We start from the raw sequence: 18,622 nt of genomic DNA, 5'->3' as shown, positions 1-18,622 counted from the left end.
GGTAGTCCACAAGCAGTATCCCATCTTTATCCCAGAAAGCAGAATGAAAACTTACGTACGCTGAACTTTTTTGGATTTATAGAATCACTCTGTCTGCATTGTACTAACTTTTGATTTATGAATGCATAAATATTCATGTCTTATCCATCATCACCAGTTCAAACAGGAAAGCTTTAGCATCCTACTGAAATTGCTGCATAAGTTTTCTTGAGGCATGCAGTAGGAAACACTTTCGAGACTGACTTGGCAGACACCTATCGCATGTCCATATGAACATGAACTATGGACCCAACTCTTTCTCTGGAATTATTCAGAGCCTCAACTATCTTCAAAGCAGAAATTCAACAGTCTACCAGAATCATGTCATTGATGACATCCATGATTTCTGGATGGAGTTCTCTCGGAACAGTCTTCACCATCAGTGTTGAAGTGGCCAGTTTTAAAATTGGCAACCCAATTATTTTTATTTTTTTACCCTTTTGACAGTGGAGTACAAAGGGCACCTTAGTTTCATCAAATGTTTGCACCTATGTTACAGGGAGTGTCTACGGTAGGCTTGTTTCACATATGCGTAAAACAGGTCTGGCAGGCTGGTCCGGCCGGGAATTATAGTGAATGGGACAGGATGGAATTTTGGCAGAACACAGTTGTGCCCAACAGGGACGGATCCAGCAGGCTGTCCCCAGCCAGAACAGCCTGCCAGATCTGTTTCAAGCATATGTGAAACAAGCCGTAGATGTTCCTTTCAAAAACCGAAACATCATTGCCCTGGCCTCCTTTGCAATGAAATCTGACTGCAGACTCCGCCATGTTGTCTTCAAACCTGCATAACATAAGAATTGAATATGGGATCGTGCCAACATTTGCTCACACAATACTGTAAAGATAGAGCTTCACAATTCTCTAACTTTCATATTTTTTTTTTAAAAAAGTTAAGATTTACAAATCCAGTGATGTATCAGCATCCTAGGACAATAGAAAAAAAAATGGTAAGCAAAGTAACCAAAAAGTTGTTGACCTATTGCTAGTTGTCCAGTAGACATTAGAAGTGTCAGACTTATATCAGTCTTTGTAAGGACTGTCTTTAAGGGGTATTCTAGCTTTATTATATACAGCATATGCCCTATTGTCTGGAGAGGTCATCAATATTACCTGTACAGTTGCAAGAAAAAGTATGTGAACCCTTTGGAATTATATGGATTTCTGCACAAATTGGTCATAAAATGTGACCTTATCTTCATCTAAGTCACAACAATAGACAATCACAGTCTGCTTAAACTAATAACACTCAAAGAATTAAATGTTACCATGTTTTTATTGAACACACCATGTAAATATTCACACTGCAGGTGGAAAACGTATGTGAACCCTTGGATTTAATAACTGGTTGAACCTTCTTTGGCAGCAATAACTTCAACCAAACGTTTCTTGTAATTGCAGATCAGACGTGCACAACGGTCAGGAGTAATTCTTGACCATTCCTCTTTACAGAACTGTTTCAGTTCAGCAATATTCTTGGGATGTCTGGTGTGAATCGCTTTCTTGAGGTCATGCCACAGCATCTCAATCGGGTTGAGCTCAGGACTCTGACTGGGCCACTCCAGAAGGGGTATTTTCTTCTGTTTAAGCCATTCTGTTGTTGATTTACTTCTATGCTTTGGGTCATTGCCCTGTTGCAACATCCATCTTCTGTTAAGCTTCAGCTGGTGGACAGATGGCCTTAAGTTCTCCTGCAAAATGTCTTGATAAACTTGGAAATTCATTTTTCCTTCGATGATAGCAATCCGTTCAGGCCCTGACGCAGCAAAGCAGCCCCAAACCATGATGCCCCCACCACCATACTTCACAGTTGGGATGAGGTTTTGATGTTGGTGTGCTGTTCCTCTTTTTCTCCACACATAGTGTTGTGTGTTTCTTCCAAACAACTCAACTTTGGTTTCATCTGTCCACAGAATATTTTGCTAGTACTGCTGTGGAACATCCAGGTGCTCTTGTGCAAACTGTAAACATGTTTTTTGTTGGACAGCAGTGGCTTCCTCTGTGGTATCCTCCCATGAAATCCATTCTTGTTTAGTGTTTTACGTATCGTAGATTCGCTAACAGAGATGTTAGCATATGCAAGAGACTTTGTAAGTCTTTAGCTGACACTCTAGGATTCTTCTTCACCTCATTGAGCAGTCTGCGCTGTGCTCTTGCAGTCATCTTTACAGGACGGCCACTCCTAGGGAGAGTAGCAGCAGTGCTGAACTTTCTCCATTTGTAGACAATTTGTCTTACCGTTGACTGATGAACAGCAAGGCTTTTGGAGATACTTTTATAACCCTTTCCAGCTTTATGCAAGTCAACAATTCTTAATCGTAGGTGTTCTGAGAGCTTGTCACGACTGTGACAGATCCAGACAGGTCTGGGAGGAGAAGGTCGCAGCGACTTGCTACTCGCGATAGCTTGTGAGTTTGCTCTGTGGTTCAGGGTATGTCATCCAGGTTTTGCCTTGTGAACCTTTTTGTCCTGACTGGGAGTTTGTAGGCATCCTTCTCAGGTGAGTCCTGTCTGCCACTCCCAGATACTATATTAGTTTCAGTTTCACTTGCAGTCATTGCCAGATATAGTCCTTACTTCCAGTGCTACTCTGACCTTTGAAGGAGATCGTTTGATGGTGTTGCTGTGGAGCTCTTGTCCGGCGCGGACTGTCGTGTTTGGGATCGCCTTCTCTGCTCGTGACTGGATAAGTCTATCTCTGCTGTTGTTTGTTTGTTGCTGTCTTCCCCTGTTGTTTTCCTAGACGTGAGTGATGGTGACTAGCGCTCCCATCGGCCTTTCCCCAGTCCAGTCTTGTTAGGGCGACTGAGGGTTTAGGCATCCTGCTCCCCGCACGGGTTCACACCCCGTCTAGGGTATCAGGGCAGACAGGTGCCAGCTTAGGGTTAGTCAGGGGTGGCCATTCTATTTCCCATCCGTAGATAAGGGTCCCCCTTCCCCTCCGTCTGGTGCGACACGACTGCTGCTGGGATAGCGGTCGTGACAGAGCTCTTTTGTGCGAGGCATCATTCACATCAGGCAATGCTTCTTGTGAAAAGCAAACCCAGAACTGGTGTGTGTTTTTTTATAGGGCAGGGGAGCTGTAACCAACACCTCCAATCTCATCTCATTGAATGGACTCCAGTTGGCTGACACCTCACTCCAATTAGCTCTTGGAGATGTCATTAGTCTAGGGGTTCACATACTTTTTCCACCTGCATTGTGAATGTTTGCATAGTGTGTTCAATAAAAACATGGTAACATTTAATTATTTGTGTGTTATTAGTTTACGCAGACTGTGATTGTCTATTGTTGTGACTTAGATGAAGATCAGATCACATTTTATGACCAATTTGTGCAGAAATCCATATCATTCCAAAGGGTTCACATACTTTTTCTTGCAACTGTATATAGGAGGAAGGTCAACAATTATCACTCTCACATCATCTGTTTAGGAAGGTGGATAACATAGAGAGGGGTCTTCTGCTTGGAACCAAGTATATGATCTGCAGAAGTGGCTCCCGTTCTGGGGGACTTGAGCTGTCCTTGCATTACACTAATCTAGGTAATACTACAAACCGGATTCCCAAAAAGTTGGGACACTAAACAAATTGTGAATAAAAACTGAATGCAATGATGTGGAGATGGAAAATGTCAATATTTTATTTGTAATAGAACGTAGATGACAGATCAAACGTTTAATCCCAGTAAATGTATCATTTTAAAGGAAAAATACGTTGATTCTAATTTTCACGGTGTCAACAAATCCCCAAAAAGTTGGGACAAGTAGCAATAAGAGGCTGGAAAAAGTAAATTTGAGCATAACGAAGAGCTGGAAGACCAATTAACACTAATTAGGTCAATTGGCAACATGATTGGGTATAAAAAGAGCTTCTCAGAATGGCAGTGTCTCTCAGAAGCCAAGATGGGTAGAGGATCACCAATTCCCACAATGTTGCGCAGAAAGATAGTGGAGCAATATCAGAAAGGTGTTACCCAGCGAAAAATTGCAAAGCTTTTGCATCTATCATCATCAACTGTGCATAACATCATCCGAAGATTCAGAGAATCTGGAACAATCTCTGTGCGTAAGGGTCAAGGCCGTAAAACCATACTGGATGCCCGTGATCTCCGGGCCCTTAAATGACACTGCACCACAAACAGGAATGCTACTGTAAAGGAAATCACAGAATGGGCTCAGGAATACTTCCAGAAACCATTGTCAGTGAACACAATCCACCGTGCCATCCGCCGTTGCCAGCTAAAACTCTACAGTGCAAAGAAGAAGCCATTTCTAAGCAAGATCCACAAGCTCAGGTGGTCCAGGGATCATTTAAAATGGAGTGTGGCAAAATGGAAAACTGTTCTGTGGTCAGACGAGTCACGATTCGAAGTTCTTTTTGGAAATCTGGGACGCCATGTCATGCGGACCAAAGAGGACAAGGACAACCCAAGTTGTTATCAACGCTCAGTTCAGAAGCCTGCATCTCTGATGGTATGGGGTTGCATGAGTGCGTGTGGCATGGGCAGCTTGCATGTCTGGAAAGGCACCATCAATGCAGAAAAATATATTCAGGTTCTAGAATAACATATGCTCCCATCCAGACGTCATCTCTTTCAGGGAAGACCCTGCATTTTTCAACAAGATAATGCCAGACCACATTCTGCATCAATCACAACATCATGGTTGCGTAGGAGAAGGATCCGGGTACTGAAATGGCCAGTCTGCAGTCCAGATCTTTCACCTATAGAGAACATTTGGCGCATCATAAAGAGGAAGGTGCAACAAAGAAGGCCCAAGACGATTGAACAGTTAGAGGCCTGTATTAGACAAGAATGGGAGAGCATTCCTATTTCTAAACTTGAGAAACTGGTCTCCTCGGTCCTCAGACGTCTGTTGAGTGTTGTAAGAAGAAGGGGAGATGCCACACAGTGGTGAAAATGGCCTTGTCCCAACTTTTTGGGGATTTGTTGACACCATGAAATTCTGATTCAACATATTTTTCCCTTAAAATGGTACATTTTCTCAGTTTAAACTTTTATTCCGTGATTTATGTTCTATTTTGAATAAAATATTAGAAGTTGGCACCTCCACATCATTGCATTCAGTTTTTATTCACGATTTGAATAGTGTCCCAACTCTTTTGGAATCCGGTTTGTACATTTCTCCTAAAAACTCATAAACCTTTTTTTTTATTCACGTTTCTCCTTTGCAGAGTCTTCATTGTCATACTTGTGGTTATCAGCATTTTGTGGATCCCCATAATACAAGCAGCAAATAGTGGTCTCCTCTTTGACTACATGCAGTCTGTCACCAGCTACCTCTCTCCGCCTGTCACTGCAATATTTATTCTAGCAATTTTTATCAAGAGGGTCAATGAACCCGTAAGTGTCTGCTAGTAAGTTTCTATTGTATCTACTGAACATATCCATCACTGACACTAAATGTGTTGTATCTATTGACAGGGTGCTTTCTGGGGTTTGCTTATTGGCCTGGTGGTAGGCGTGATACGAATGATCATGGATTTTGTGTATGTAGCTCCAAATTGTGGAGAGGAGGACACAAGACCTTCAGTACTCAAGGATGTCCACTACTTGTATTTTGCAATCCTTCTGTTTGGATTGACGTCAGTTGTCTGCATTGTGATCAGTTTGTGCACAAAAGCCATACCCGACAATGAGGTGAGGATGCAGTGGGTTATTTGTTAATTTCTTAGAAATTGTAAAATTAAAGGGGTTATCCGGGATTGGGGACATTGGTGTAATAGTACTAGAGTGACATACATATTACATACATGCATGTCCTACCTACATATTTCTGAAGCCCCGTTTTCATATAGGAAATTCTTAGCCAGAAGTGACTGTTTTCTTATACTCGGTGACGGTCTCTTGCAGGTGAGATGAAGCTTCTTCTTCCGGCTGCTCAGGAAGCCCGGTGATGTCACCAGGACTGATGGGCAGCTTTAGCGCTGCTCTAGCCAGTAAAAGGCTAGGGCAGCGCTAAAGCCTGCCCATCAGAGCCGGTGACGTCACCGAACACACTGCTGGGCGGGAGCCTCCGCCCGGCATTGTGTTATTGTAAACAAAATAGCCTTTGCCCTGCACGATTTTGCGCAGGGCAAAGGAGAGCATCGGAGCATGAACTGCTCTGATGCTCAAGTCAGGGGGGCTGCCTGAGTGAAAATGAAGGTTTGTCCGGGTTCAGCTCTGAACCCAGGCAACCCCATTAAGTAATAAATTGTGCTTCATTATGGACTTCAAAATGTGCATGTTCTACTCAAAGGGGCCATTCCGTTAGGACAACCCCTGTTGATATGCCCCATTAGGGGCCCCCTCTATGAACCAGAGCTGAGAAGCTCTAATAAGCAGCTGCTCTTGCTCTGTGGACTCGGGGGTCATAGATGTATTAATTTGACTAGGTTGTATATTTAAAAAAATCCTGTGATCACATGATGGCAACATTCCCCAGAAAAATGTTTGGAGCTATCTAGAAAAGTGTTGTCTAGGGCAATTTCTTTAACCCAATAACTATAAAGCACCATATGTAGATGTACATCACCTGAATGTAGGCTTTAATAATGTGCCATTGTAAATGTAAGTCTCGATCTTAAAGGCTATGGGCATTTTTGGAGGCATTATTTTATTATTGCATTCTGCTTATTTTTTTAATTGTTTTCAGCTTTTAGTTTCAGGAGACTGTTATTTCTCTGTGAATTCCATCAGAGAACAGCTTTAAAGGGGTTGTCCGGATTCAGAGCTGAACCCGGACATACCCAGAATTTCACCCAGGCAGCCCCCCTGACTAGAGCATCAGAGAATTTTATACTCTGATGCTCTCCTTTGCCCTGTGCTGAATTGCGCAGGGCAAAGGCATTTTCAGGAGTTCCGGTGATGTACCGGGCTTTCCTTAGGGCTGCCAGGTGGAGGCTTCTGCCCAGCAGTTAGCCTGGTGATATCACCAGCATTGATGGGCGGGCTTTAGCGCTGCCCTAGCCTGTAAAATGGCTAGGGCAGCGCTAAAGCTGGCCCATCAAAGCCAGTGACATCAACGAATACACTGCTGGGCGGAAGCTCCCGCCCAGCAGTGTATTATTGTAAATAAAAAAGCCCCTGTGCAAAGAATGTGCCTGGTCCTCTCCATTCACTGGGCCAAATTGGCAACCTAACCTATTCCCTCCTAATATTACATACAGCAATATAAAACATACAAGGTAAGACTACTTTCACACCCGCGGCACTACTCACACCCGCGGCACTACGATCCATCCGGACACAAACCACAGCATGCAGCGGTTTATGTCCCGCTGATTCTCTGCATTTTTGCCAGATTGTGGCCGGATCTCTATCGTACCCCATTATAGTTAATGGGGCCGGCGGGCGTCCCGTCTGCATCTAGGAGTGCCGGATTTAGTGACTTCTGGCAGGCTGTTCTCAGCTGGAACAGCCTGCCAGTATCACTAATGCAGATATGAAAGTAGCCTAATACAGCGCCACATACCTTGTACATCCAGTGACGTTCTCTTTCCTCATCTTCTCCTTTCAGACCGGACCACCATGATGATTCCTTTCAGCCGTCTCTTCTCTCTGCAGAGTTTCACAGACAGACATCTTAGTTTCCTACTTTTCCAACATCCTCCAACCTTCTGAACACCCCATCCTGTGCCTGCTGTGCTCCCCAATACTATACTGCAGAAACAGATAAACCCCCTGAAAATACTAGTACCAGATAGTGCCTCTTCAATAATTATTGGCACACAGTCCCCTAAAAAATAACTGTGCCCAGCAAATAGTGTCCCTGACATTAATAAACACAATGTCCTCCAAAAATAATGATACAAAAAATGCCCTGTTGTGTGGCAGTAAAAAAAAAAAAACTCCTCTTAGTGCCCCTAGTAGAGCCAATGTCCCTATGGTGCCCTCATGTGTGCCAATGCCCCCTACTGTGTGCCCCAAATAAACACTCTTAGTGCCCCCAGTTGAGCTAATGTCCCCATAGTGCCCCATAATTTTGCACCAGTATAAAATACTCCTATATAGTGCCCCCAGTAGATGCCCCATAGTGCTCCTCCCCCCGTTCCATGGTGCCTGACATAATGTGCCAGTATAAAATGCCCCTATAGAGTGCCCCAACAAGATACCCTGATAATGTTCCTCTCCCCCCTTCCCCATAGTGCCCATATAATGTATGCCAGTATAAAATGCCACTATGGTACTCATCCCCATTCCATATTGCACATATAGTTTGTGCTAGTATAAAATGCCCCCCAGCAGATGCCCCCATAGTGCTCCTCTCTCCCACTTCTCCTCAGTGCTCCCATGTGTGACAGTATATAATGTCAATATATAGGGCCCCCAGTAGATGCCCTCATATGGCTCTTTCCCCCACATAGTGCCAGTATAATTCTAATATATAGGGCTCCCAGTAGATGCCCCCATAGTGCTCCTCTCCCTCATGTGTGCCAGTAAATAATGCCCCCATAGTGCTCCTCCCTCCCATGTGTACCAGTAAATAATGCCCCCCCATTTGTGCCAATAAATAATGCCCCCATTAGATACTTTAATAGTGCTCCTCTCCCCCCATGTGTGCCAGTATAATGGCCCCTAGTAGATGCCTCCATAGGGCTCCTCTCCCCCCATGTGTGCCAGTATAAAGCCCCCTAGTAGATGTCCCCATAGTGCTCCTCTCCCCCATGTGTGCCAGTATAAAGCCCCCTAGTAGATGTCCCCATAGTGCTCCTCTCCCCACATGTGTGCCAGTATAAAGCCCCCTAGTAGATGTCCCCATAGTGCTCCTCTGCCCGCATGTGTACCAGTATAATGCCCCCTAGTAGATGCCCCATAGTGCTCCTCTCCCCCCATGTATGCCAGTATAATGCCCCCTAGTAGATGCCCCCATAGTGCTCCTCTCCCCCCTTCCCCATTCTGGGCAACAGCATAGTGTTAAAAAAATAATTGTAAAAATGTGTTTTATACAGATAGCACAAAAAGGCTTTTACAGTAGATTTCATATCTGCTAGGTTACATAGAAATTCTCTTCTTACTTAAAGGGGTTGTCTAAGTTTTTTTTTATTGATGACCTATCCTCACCTTTTTATTGATGACCCAAAAATAACTTGGACAACCCCTTTAAAGGAGTTGTACACTTTTTTTTGCAAGCCCTCCTCACCTCTTGGGCAGACCTGCAAGTGGAAGCATAATTACCTGCTTCCTGGCTCCTGCGTTCTCCGGCCTCCAATGCTCCACTCGAGTCCGTGAATCTAGACTACCTCTTTGACGTTGCAGCAGCCAGTAGCTGGCCACAGAGGTGACCTACTTCCCTTGGTCATGTGATGAAAGGGGAGAAGGTCAGTGCTGCAGTCGATGATTGGCTGCAATTACATACAGTACAGACCAAAAGTTTGGACACACCTTCTCATTCAAAGAGTTGTCTTTATTTTCATGACTATGAAAATTGTAGATTCACACTGAAGGCATCAAAACTATGAATTAACACATGTGGAATTATATACATAACAAACAAGTGTGAAACAATTGAAAATATGTCATATTCTAGGTTCTTCAAAGTAGCCACCTTTTGCTTTGATTACTGCTTTGCACACTCTTGGCATTCTCTTGATGAGCTTCAAGAGGTAGTCCCCTGAAATGGTTTTCACTTCACAGGTGTGCCCTGTCAGGTTTAATAAGTGGGATTTCGTGCCTTATAAATGGGGTTGGGACCATCAGTGGTGTTGAGGAGAAGTCAGGTGGATACACAGCTGATAGTCCTACTGAATAGACTGTTAGAATTTGTATTATGGCAAGAAAAAAACAGCTAAGTAAAGAAAAATGAGTGGCCATCATTACTTTAAGAAATGAAGGTCAGTCAGTAAGCCAAAAAATTGGGAAAACTTTGAAAGTAAGGGCTATTTGACCATGAAGGAGAGTGATGGGGTGCTGCACCAGATGACCTGGCCTCCACAGTCACCGGACCTGAACCCAATCGAGATGGTTTGGGGTGAGCTGGACCACAGAGTGAAGGCAAAAGGGCCAACAAGTGCTAAGCATCTCTGGGAACTCATTCAAGACTGTTGGAAGACCATTTCAGGGGACTACCTCTTGAAGCTCATCAAGAGAATGCCAAGAGTGTGCAAAGCAGTAATCAAAGCAAAAGGTGGCTACTTTGAAGAACCTAGAATATGACATATTTTCAGTTGTTTCACACTTGTTTGTTATGTAAATAATTCCAAATGTGTTAATTCATAGTTTTGATGCCTTCATAGTCATGAAAATAAAGAAATGAGAAGGTGTGTCCAAACTTTTGGTCTGTACTGTATGTCAAACCAGAAGTTTACATCCTGGGACCCGAGCAGAGCAATTGAGGCCAAAGAGTGCAAGAGCCGGGAGCCAGTGTCCTAAAGCAAGTGAGTATGCTACTCTTTACCAACCTCCCCCTAAACCTACACAACCCCCTTAAGTGGGAAGAGAATTTCCATGTAACCTAGCAGTTATGAAATCTACTGTAAAAGCCTTTTTTGTATTATCTGTATAAAGCATATTTTTACTTCCACTGAACAATAGACTAGATAGAAACTATATTGTAAGCTACTGAATGACTAAATCTGAAATGGGGTTATGCACCTACCATGTGCCATTTATTCTACTGGTATGTTCATATGGGTCAGAGAACCTTCAGTCACCAGGAACTAGGTACAACTGCTACCTCTGCATCCCTTGTAGGTATGGCCCTGAACTAGAGAGAGTGCACGTCATCTCTAGGGACAAGAACTGCAGTGGTGGTTCTTCATAGTCTAGAACCTTGTCAAGGACTGTTAAAAATGATAACTACTTTGCACTCCTTCGTCATTTCTAGCTTGGTCGTATGACTTGGTGGACTCGAAAAAGACCAGATCCAACTCTTTACCTGACAGCTGAAATGGAAAGTTCAAAGGACATAGCTGCAATATCTTTAACTGTTCCACCTATTCAGAAAGAGCCAGGTGAGAGATTTTCCTCTCTGTAATCTTTGAGTTTCAGGACCTCTATTTAGACCCTCCACCAAAGTGTCAATGAAATTCATGACCAATAATTACATTATAAAATATATTATTGTATATACAAGGTTCAATGTGACAGTTATTACAGATCCTGGGCATGACAAGGGCTGAACAAGTGCTAATCTTTTGGGAACAAGCTGCAGGGAGGCTGATATATATATATATATATATATATATATATATATTACAGTGTGTTCCCAAAATGTTTGAACTCGACAATCCTTTCAAAGCTTCTAGACCCCTTACTAACCTCTATAGGCATGATACATTTAAATTGCATTGGACAAGCACCTACCGATGTACTAGAGTTAACACTCAATTCTGAGATTTCCGAGATGTGTTATCTAAATTAAAGAGGACCTTTCACTGATTATTACCCTATGAACTAACTATACAGACATGGAGAGCGGCGCCCGGGGATCTCCCTGCACTTTCTATTATCCCCGGGCGCCCCTCCGTTCTCCTGCTATGTCCTCCGGTATCTCCGTTCACTAAGTTATGGTAGGCGGAGTCTGCCCTTGTTCTGCTGTAGTGCTGGCCAATCGCATTGCAGAGCTCACAGCCTGGGAGAAAATAACCTCCCAGGCTGTGAGCTCTGCGCTGCGATTGGCCAGCGCTAGAGCAGAAGAAGGGCAGACTCCGCCTACCATAACTTAGTGACTGGAATCTCCGCCTACTATAACTTAGTGACCGGAGATACCGGAGGACATAGCGGGAGAACGGAGCGGCGCCCGGGGATAATAGTAAGTGCAGTGAGATCCCCGGGCGCCGCTCTCCATGTCTGTATACTTAGTTCATGGTGTAATAATCGGTGAAAGGTCCTCTTTAAGCAAACACCTTCAATTGCTTTTCAATGGCTTTTGTTTCAAGATAACACGATAATTTAAGAAATGTGAGTTAAGAGTTTGAGTGCTAACCCTGCTACATCTGTATGGGTGGGTTCACACTAGCGTTAGGGATTCCGTTATGGCTTTCCGTTATAACAGAAAATAACGGAATCCATAGGATGGAATGCAAAACGGAAGCCTTTAAGAGGCATTCCGTTTTGCTTCATCCTAATAGTAGTCTATGGGAAAACAAACTGAGCCGTCTGGGTCCCGTTATGCAAGACGGAAAACAAAGTCCTGTCGACAGGACTTTGTTTTCCGTCTTGCATAACGGGACCCAGACGGATCTGTTATGCTTTCCCATAGACTTCTATTGGAAAAAAGGCTTCCGTTTTGCATTCCGTCATAATGCAAGTCTATAGGCAGCAAAACGGATCCGTCCTTCCGTCTTATGGATTCAGTTATTTTCCGTTATAACCATGTTATAACGGAAAGCCATAACGGAATCCTTAACGCTAGTGTGAACCCACCCTATAACTTATTTTTTTTGACTGCATGCCCTGCCCTAATTTCCATATCATTAGTTGTGGTAGATTTAGCATGATTATTGTAGATGCATGTAAGAATGTCATCCCACCATTGCACTCGATTCTTTTAACCCTTCTCTTTTGCTGGGTTCGGGGGACCTTGGGGTCCTGATATGTCAGGAACCCCAGCTGGAATACACATCTGAATATTGGCCCTGAATTACTATTGCCTTTGCAATTGAATTTTGTCTTAAATTAAGGCACATTTTGACTCCATTAGAAGAAAAAAGGCAAACCTAGTGTTTTTAGTCACTTTAGACAAGGAGAAATTAATTAATTAAAAAGGGCTGTTTCTCTGGGCAAAGATCATCAAATAAGATGCATCTTCTTGCACCAAATTGTACCAAAATGTATGTCTTAAAAATCGGAAAAATAGTAAACTGCACTGAAATACACAGTCCAAATTGCTGTGCTAGGATAATGGTGAGGACTCTAGTGCATGCACCCAGCAGTCCTGACAATGTGTTTCAGCGCAGCTTTAACCCTTAGGCTACCAGAGGTTTTATCATTTTTGTGTTTTCATTTTTCTTCCCTATTTTCCTTGAGCCATAACTTTTTTATATTTTGGGTCACATAGCTGTATGAGGGCTTATTTTGTGCGGGACAGGTTGTAATTTCTAAGGCCATAATTAATTATGGCATAAAATGTAGTGGGAAGTGGTAAAAAAAATTCCAAATGGGGTGGAATTGGAAAAAAAAACGCAATTCCTCCACTGTTTTACGGGTTTTTTTCCCACGGACTCTTGTTAATGGCAAAACTGACCCTTGCGCTTCATTCTCTGGGTCAGTACGATTACAACGATACCCCATATGTGTAGGTTTTTTATGTCTAAATAGTGTTAAAAAAAAAAGAAACTTTTATAAAAAAAAAAATTTTTACATCACCATAATCTGACGCCCATAACTTTTTTATACTTATGTCTACTGGGCTGTTTTGGGGCTCATTTTTTGAGTAAAAATCTGTAGTTCTTATTGATACTATTTTGGAGTGTGCATGATTTTTTTGATCAGATATTATTAAATTTTTTTGGGTAAGAGAAGCAATGAAAAAATGGCAAATTGGCCATTTTGACCCTTTTTTCCTTTACGCCATTTGCCGTATTGGAATTTTTTTTTATATTTTAATAGTATAGGCGTTTTTGGTTGTGATGATAGGTGGGTGATTTAAACTTTTTTTATATTTTTTTTAAATATTTTTTTTAAACATTTTTTTAAACATTTTTTTGTGATGATTTTGAAGCTCATATATGAGCCTATAAATAGTGTTTTTTAATTTTTGATTTTGTTTTATCAGGGATTTTAAAAATTACATTTTAATTAGAAGTTGCTTATTTCTTATACTGGCCTGCCATCTGGCGGCCAAAATAAGAATTGCAGCATGAATACTATCAGCCTCATAATCGAGGCTGAAAGTATTCAGCGCAACTACTGACGCCCACATTGGCCGCACGGGGCATCGGTAGGAAGCCCGGAAGCGCATTTAGATGCCGTGATCTCGCTTGATCACGACATCTAAAGCCTTTAATTACCACAATTGGCATTATTGCCGTTCATGGTAATTAGCCGCAGGTCTCTGCTGTATGAAACGATCAGTGATGAACGTGGCATCTTAGAGGTTCAATGACTGGGGGCAGCACCATCGCCGTTCCCAGTCATTGCGCCTGCTACATACAAAGAAATGTGCTTCGTGACAAAGTAATTCCTCACAAAGCGAATTTCTTTGTGAAATTTGACAAAACAGCCGAATCACATTTTTCATAATTTCGCTCATTTCTAATTATAGCAGACAGATATTAATCCAAGATTGTGGGGATTCCCTTTAAAGCCTCCCTTTCTACACGTCTAACTCGTAGTAAATCTGTGCCACTGTATTTTTTCTCAAAAAGGTTTGCTTATGTTTATATCCGCAGAAGGAAACTTGATGCCACAAATTGAAATTCTCCAAGACACTTATTTTGTACAGGAGCAGAAAACAAGCAATGATGGTAAGTACACAGATTATTCATTCCACAAGCCTATACTATAATAATATGCCCTTTTATTGCATCCACTTCACACCTGCTTACTTTTAAGATGACCTCCAGATCCTACAGAAGCTACTGTACTTCAATTTTTTGTAATTTCTATATCAATTTAGCTGGGCACCAATTTGCACATGAGTAATAATTCAACAGGGAATTCATGCTCATAGGATTGGGGTTAAGTGTCTGTTCACTGGATCACCTAGAGCAGGGGTGCACAACCTGTGGCCCGTGGGCCGCATGCGGCCCCCGGAGCCAAGGTTTGCGGCCCCCGTCCTACTGGAAACACTTTCTTCCTGGAGCACCACACAGGGAAGGATGACAGCTCCTGCCCCTGTACTATAGCAGGAGTCTGGAGCAGGACGGGTCCCTGGCTATTGGTGAGAGTGGGGGAGCCAAGGAGAAGGCAGGCGCAGTTTATCAGCGCTTCTGCCTTCTTCTCAAGGAGCGCTCTGCAGCAGTGGCGTACTAAGGGAGAGGGCAGTCCACCCCGGGTGCCGCTCTCAGGTGGGTGCCAGAAGCAATGAGCGCTTCCATCAATACAGATGGAAGCGCTCATTGTTGGAGCACAGGCAGCTGCTGTTCTGTCATTCAGCTCCCCGCGCTCCTCCCCTCCTTCAGGCCGGCGGCGCTCTGAATAGTAGAGTAGGAAGACTTCTCCCCGCTCTACCATTCAGCCTGCAGACACGGATCGCACTGCCAGAATGTGTTGGCGGTGCCTGCACCCGGGAATCTGCATAAGCTCCGCCCACACAGTGCTGCAGGGTGATCTGTGCCGGCAGAGAAGAGAGGTATGTGAGCTTCCGGAACGGGACAAGGTGAGTAGGTACTGTGTTTTTTTTTTTGTTTTTTTTTATAGGGGGCACAATGGTCATTGCTAATGTGAAGGGGGCACAATGGTCATTGCTAATGTGAAGGGGGCACAATGGTCATTGCTAATGTGAAGGGGGCACAATGGGCATTTCTACTCTGGAGGGTGGACAATGGGCATTGCTAATGTGAAGGGGGCACAATGGGCATTTCTACTCTGGAGGGGGCACAATGGGCATTTCCACTCTGGAGGGGGAACAGTGGGCATTTATTGTATGGAGGGGGCACAATGGGCTTTGCTAATGTGAAGGGGGCACAATGAGCATTTCTACACTGGAGGGGGCACAATGGGCATTGCTAATGTGAAGGGGGCACAATGGGCATTTATATTATGGAGGGGCACAATGGGCATTTCTACTCTGGAGGGGGCACAGAGGGCATTGCTAATGTGAAGGGGACACAATGGGCATTTCTACTCTGGAGGGGGCACACTGGGCATTTCTTCTCTGGAGGGGGCACAATGGTCATTGCTAATGGGAAGGTGGCACAATGGGCATTTCTACTATGGAGGGGCAAAATGGGCATTTCTACTCTGGAGGAGGCACAGAGGGCATTGCTAATGTGAAGGGGACACAATGGGCACTTCTACTATGGAGGGGGCACAGTGCACAGAGGGAATTACTACTATGAAGGGGGCACAGAGGGCATTATTACTGTGAAGGGGGCACAATGGGAATTACTAACACAGAGGGCATTACTACTATTAAAGGGGCACAATGGGGATTTCTACTATGGAGGGGACACAGAGGGCATTATTACTATGAAGGGGGCACATTGGGCATTATTACTGTGAAGGGACACAATGGGCATTATTACTGTGAAAGGGGACAATGGGCATTACTACTATTAAGGAGCATTATTACTGTGAAGGAGGCACAAAGAGGGCATTACAACTGTGAAGGGGCACAGATAGGGTATTACTACTGTGAAAGGGGCACAGAGAGGACATAACTACTGTGAGAGGGGCACAATGAGGGCATAACTACTATGAAGGGGGCACAATGTTGGCATAACATCTGTACAAAACAATGAGGGCAATACTACTGTGAGGGGTTATGGTTTCTTAAAGTATTTGGGGGGGGGGGGTGCCAGAGAAAGGACCCGCCCCGGGTGCCAAACACCCTTGTCACGCCACTGCCGCTGATCAGCTCGTTTGTTGGCTGATTTGCATGCTTTATCAGGATGAAAGACGTACAATTATTGCCAGCATATCTCACCGTGTAATCAGGAATTTGCTGCCAATAATCAACAGAACTGAATGAGGGAGCAGTGACTGTGGTAGTGATTATTCCTCCCCATTTACTTTGCATCAGCCTGTGTAATAGGCTGATGCAAACAAGTGCTGATTAACTTTTTTTTTGCGGCCCCTTGAAATAGAGCAATGTGACAATGCGGCCCCGAGACCAAAAAAGGTTGTGCCCCCCTGCCCTAGAGATTACAAAAAATTGACCTCTCGGAGTTCCCTATAAGAATGGAGTGGTCATGCAGATGTATAACCTCCACTCCATTCACTTCTATGGAACTGATAGATATAGAGCCAAACAGGAGTTTGGCTCCCCAGTAGTTAGAGTCTTATCCCTTGTCTTAAGAATAAGTTACAAGTATTATTTGGAAAAGCTCTTTTCCTCTATTTTGAGGTTTCATTTGACTTGGAAGAGTGGTTTCTCTATCTCCTTCCTCTTTTATTCTCCATCTGTATCACCAGATATTCATATTAGCTATTTTTGGAAATAATGTTTCTGTCACTTTCAATGTTTTAAAGTATACAGTCAAAAAAAGAACCAGTGACAAGAATACTATTTAAAGGAATTTGATATTTTATGGCCTTATCATAGGGAAAATCAAATCAGTGGAGGTCCAACTGCCAGCTTCTCCAGCAATCAGCTGATTGAAATGGTATTAGAACTCAGTCCAATTTCCTTGACGTGTAATATCAGACATAGCTGCTATGAAATATACTGAGCTGTGCCTCTAAACAATGAAGAGAATATGGAACACGCCAGAACACTGCAGAGCCTTCAATCAGCGATCATGAGGGTGGAACTCCCATGGATCTGATATTGATGGCCTATCCCAGATAACCTCTTTCTTATTTATAATGTAGCACAGGTTAAATGATTCCTTGGTTAGAATGTTTCAGACACATTGATCTTAATACAATTCCAAGAAAGTTTGATGAACTCTGTGTGAAGTGCTTGGTGGTTTACATTGATATTTGGATACTTGGATACGTGATCTAAGTAAAAGTTGATCAGCGATTATGGATTCACTAAGATGCCAACTATACCTACAGTAGATGTGCTTTATAATTTAAATACTAAAAAACAATCTCTTTTGATGATGACACCCTTCTATCTAGCTTTCCATGGACATTATGTGAGCCATATGTTTCTCTGTGCTCCAGTACATCCTCCTGACCTGGGTGTAATGATTATGTCCGTTGTCTTCTTACAGCCTCAACATATTCTTGTTGGAAAAAGTTGTACTACTGGTTCTGCGGTATATCCATGCAGCCTGAAGTGAAATTGTCCAAAGAAGAAGAGATGAGGTTGCAGAGGAAGTTGACCAGTATTGAAGAGAAGCCACTCTGGAGGAACGTGTGCAATGTCAATGCCGTCATCCTTCTGGCCATCAATGTTTTCCTCTGGGGTTACTTCGGATAAACTACACTGAGCAGAAAGAATTATGTTTGTAGTCACAGTTTCAATTGGCAACAATTGTAAAATATCACAACCAGAAATGTCACCTCAAACTTTGGATCTTCTTGTAGGAGAACTCCAGGTGGCTCCATGTTTTTCTATGGAACATGTATTTTATATCTATTTACCCTCCACATCTCACTGTACACTGGAGTCCGTTTTTAAAGGTTTTCTAGCACTAAAAGATTTTTGTGACAATAATGTACTAAAAATAAAGGTTACATAGAATTTCATGTACAAATATTACCATGCACCCACACTTACTAATAACAGTAGACGGTTTTGTTGTACTCCATTTTACTGGTGATGCCCATGTCCACATTTTGCTCCCTCTGTGGTTAGGGGAAAGTAATGCAAAGAAATGTTTCCAGATAAATGTGAGCTGACTATCTAATGTGTATGGAGGTCTCCTGATCTTCTCCTGATATCCGGTGGTGGAGGCATGAAGGATTGGGCATGATAGACTTCAACAAACTCAATACTTTGTCCCCCTTGCTATATCCCCCAGCACGTCTATAATCATTCACATTTTCTTTCTCCCAGAGGAACAAAGGACTAGGCACGTTG

At 43.2% G+C, this 18,622-nt stretch overlaps 1 protein-coding gene across 1 annotated transcript in view; it reads left to right on the top strand.

The window, feature by feature from the left end:
• The window catches only part of LOC120978839 (sodium/glucose cotransporter 4-like), a 93,878-nt gene extending 75,588 nt beyond the window's left edge, over positions 1–18,290 (top strand). Inside the window, exons 12-16 of the mRNA XM_040407213.1 lie at positions 5,235–5,403; positions 5,485–5,700; positions 10,868–10,994; positions 14,376–14,450; positions 17,811–18,290. Of these exons, the coding sequence (XP_040263147.1) occupies positions 5,235–5,403; positions 5,485–5,700; positions 10,868–10,994; positions 14,376–14,450; positions 17,811–18,019 (796 nt within the window). The 3' untranslated portion in view covers positions 18,020–18,290. The remainder of the gene's footprint in view (positions 1–5,234; positions 5,404–5,484; positions 5,701–10,867; positions 10,995–14,375; positions 14,451–17,810) is intronic.
• Positions 18,291–18,622: the final 332 nt, after the last annotated feature.

This window comes from Bufo bufo, chromosome 9, assembly GCF_905171765.1.
Source record: "Bufo bufo chromosome 9, aBufBuf1.1, whole genome shotgun sequence".
Taxonomy (NCBI): Eukaryota; Metazoa; Chordata; class Amphibia; order Anura; family Bufonidae; genus Bufo; species Bufo bufo.
This window is presented reverse-complemented; position numbering and strand designations above follow the sequence as displayed.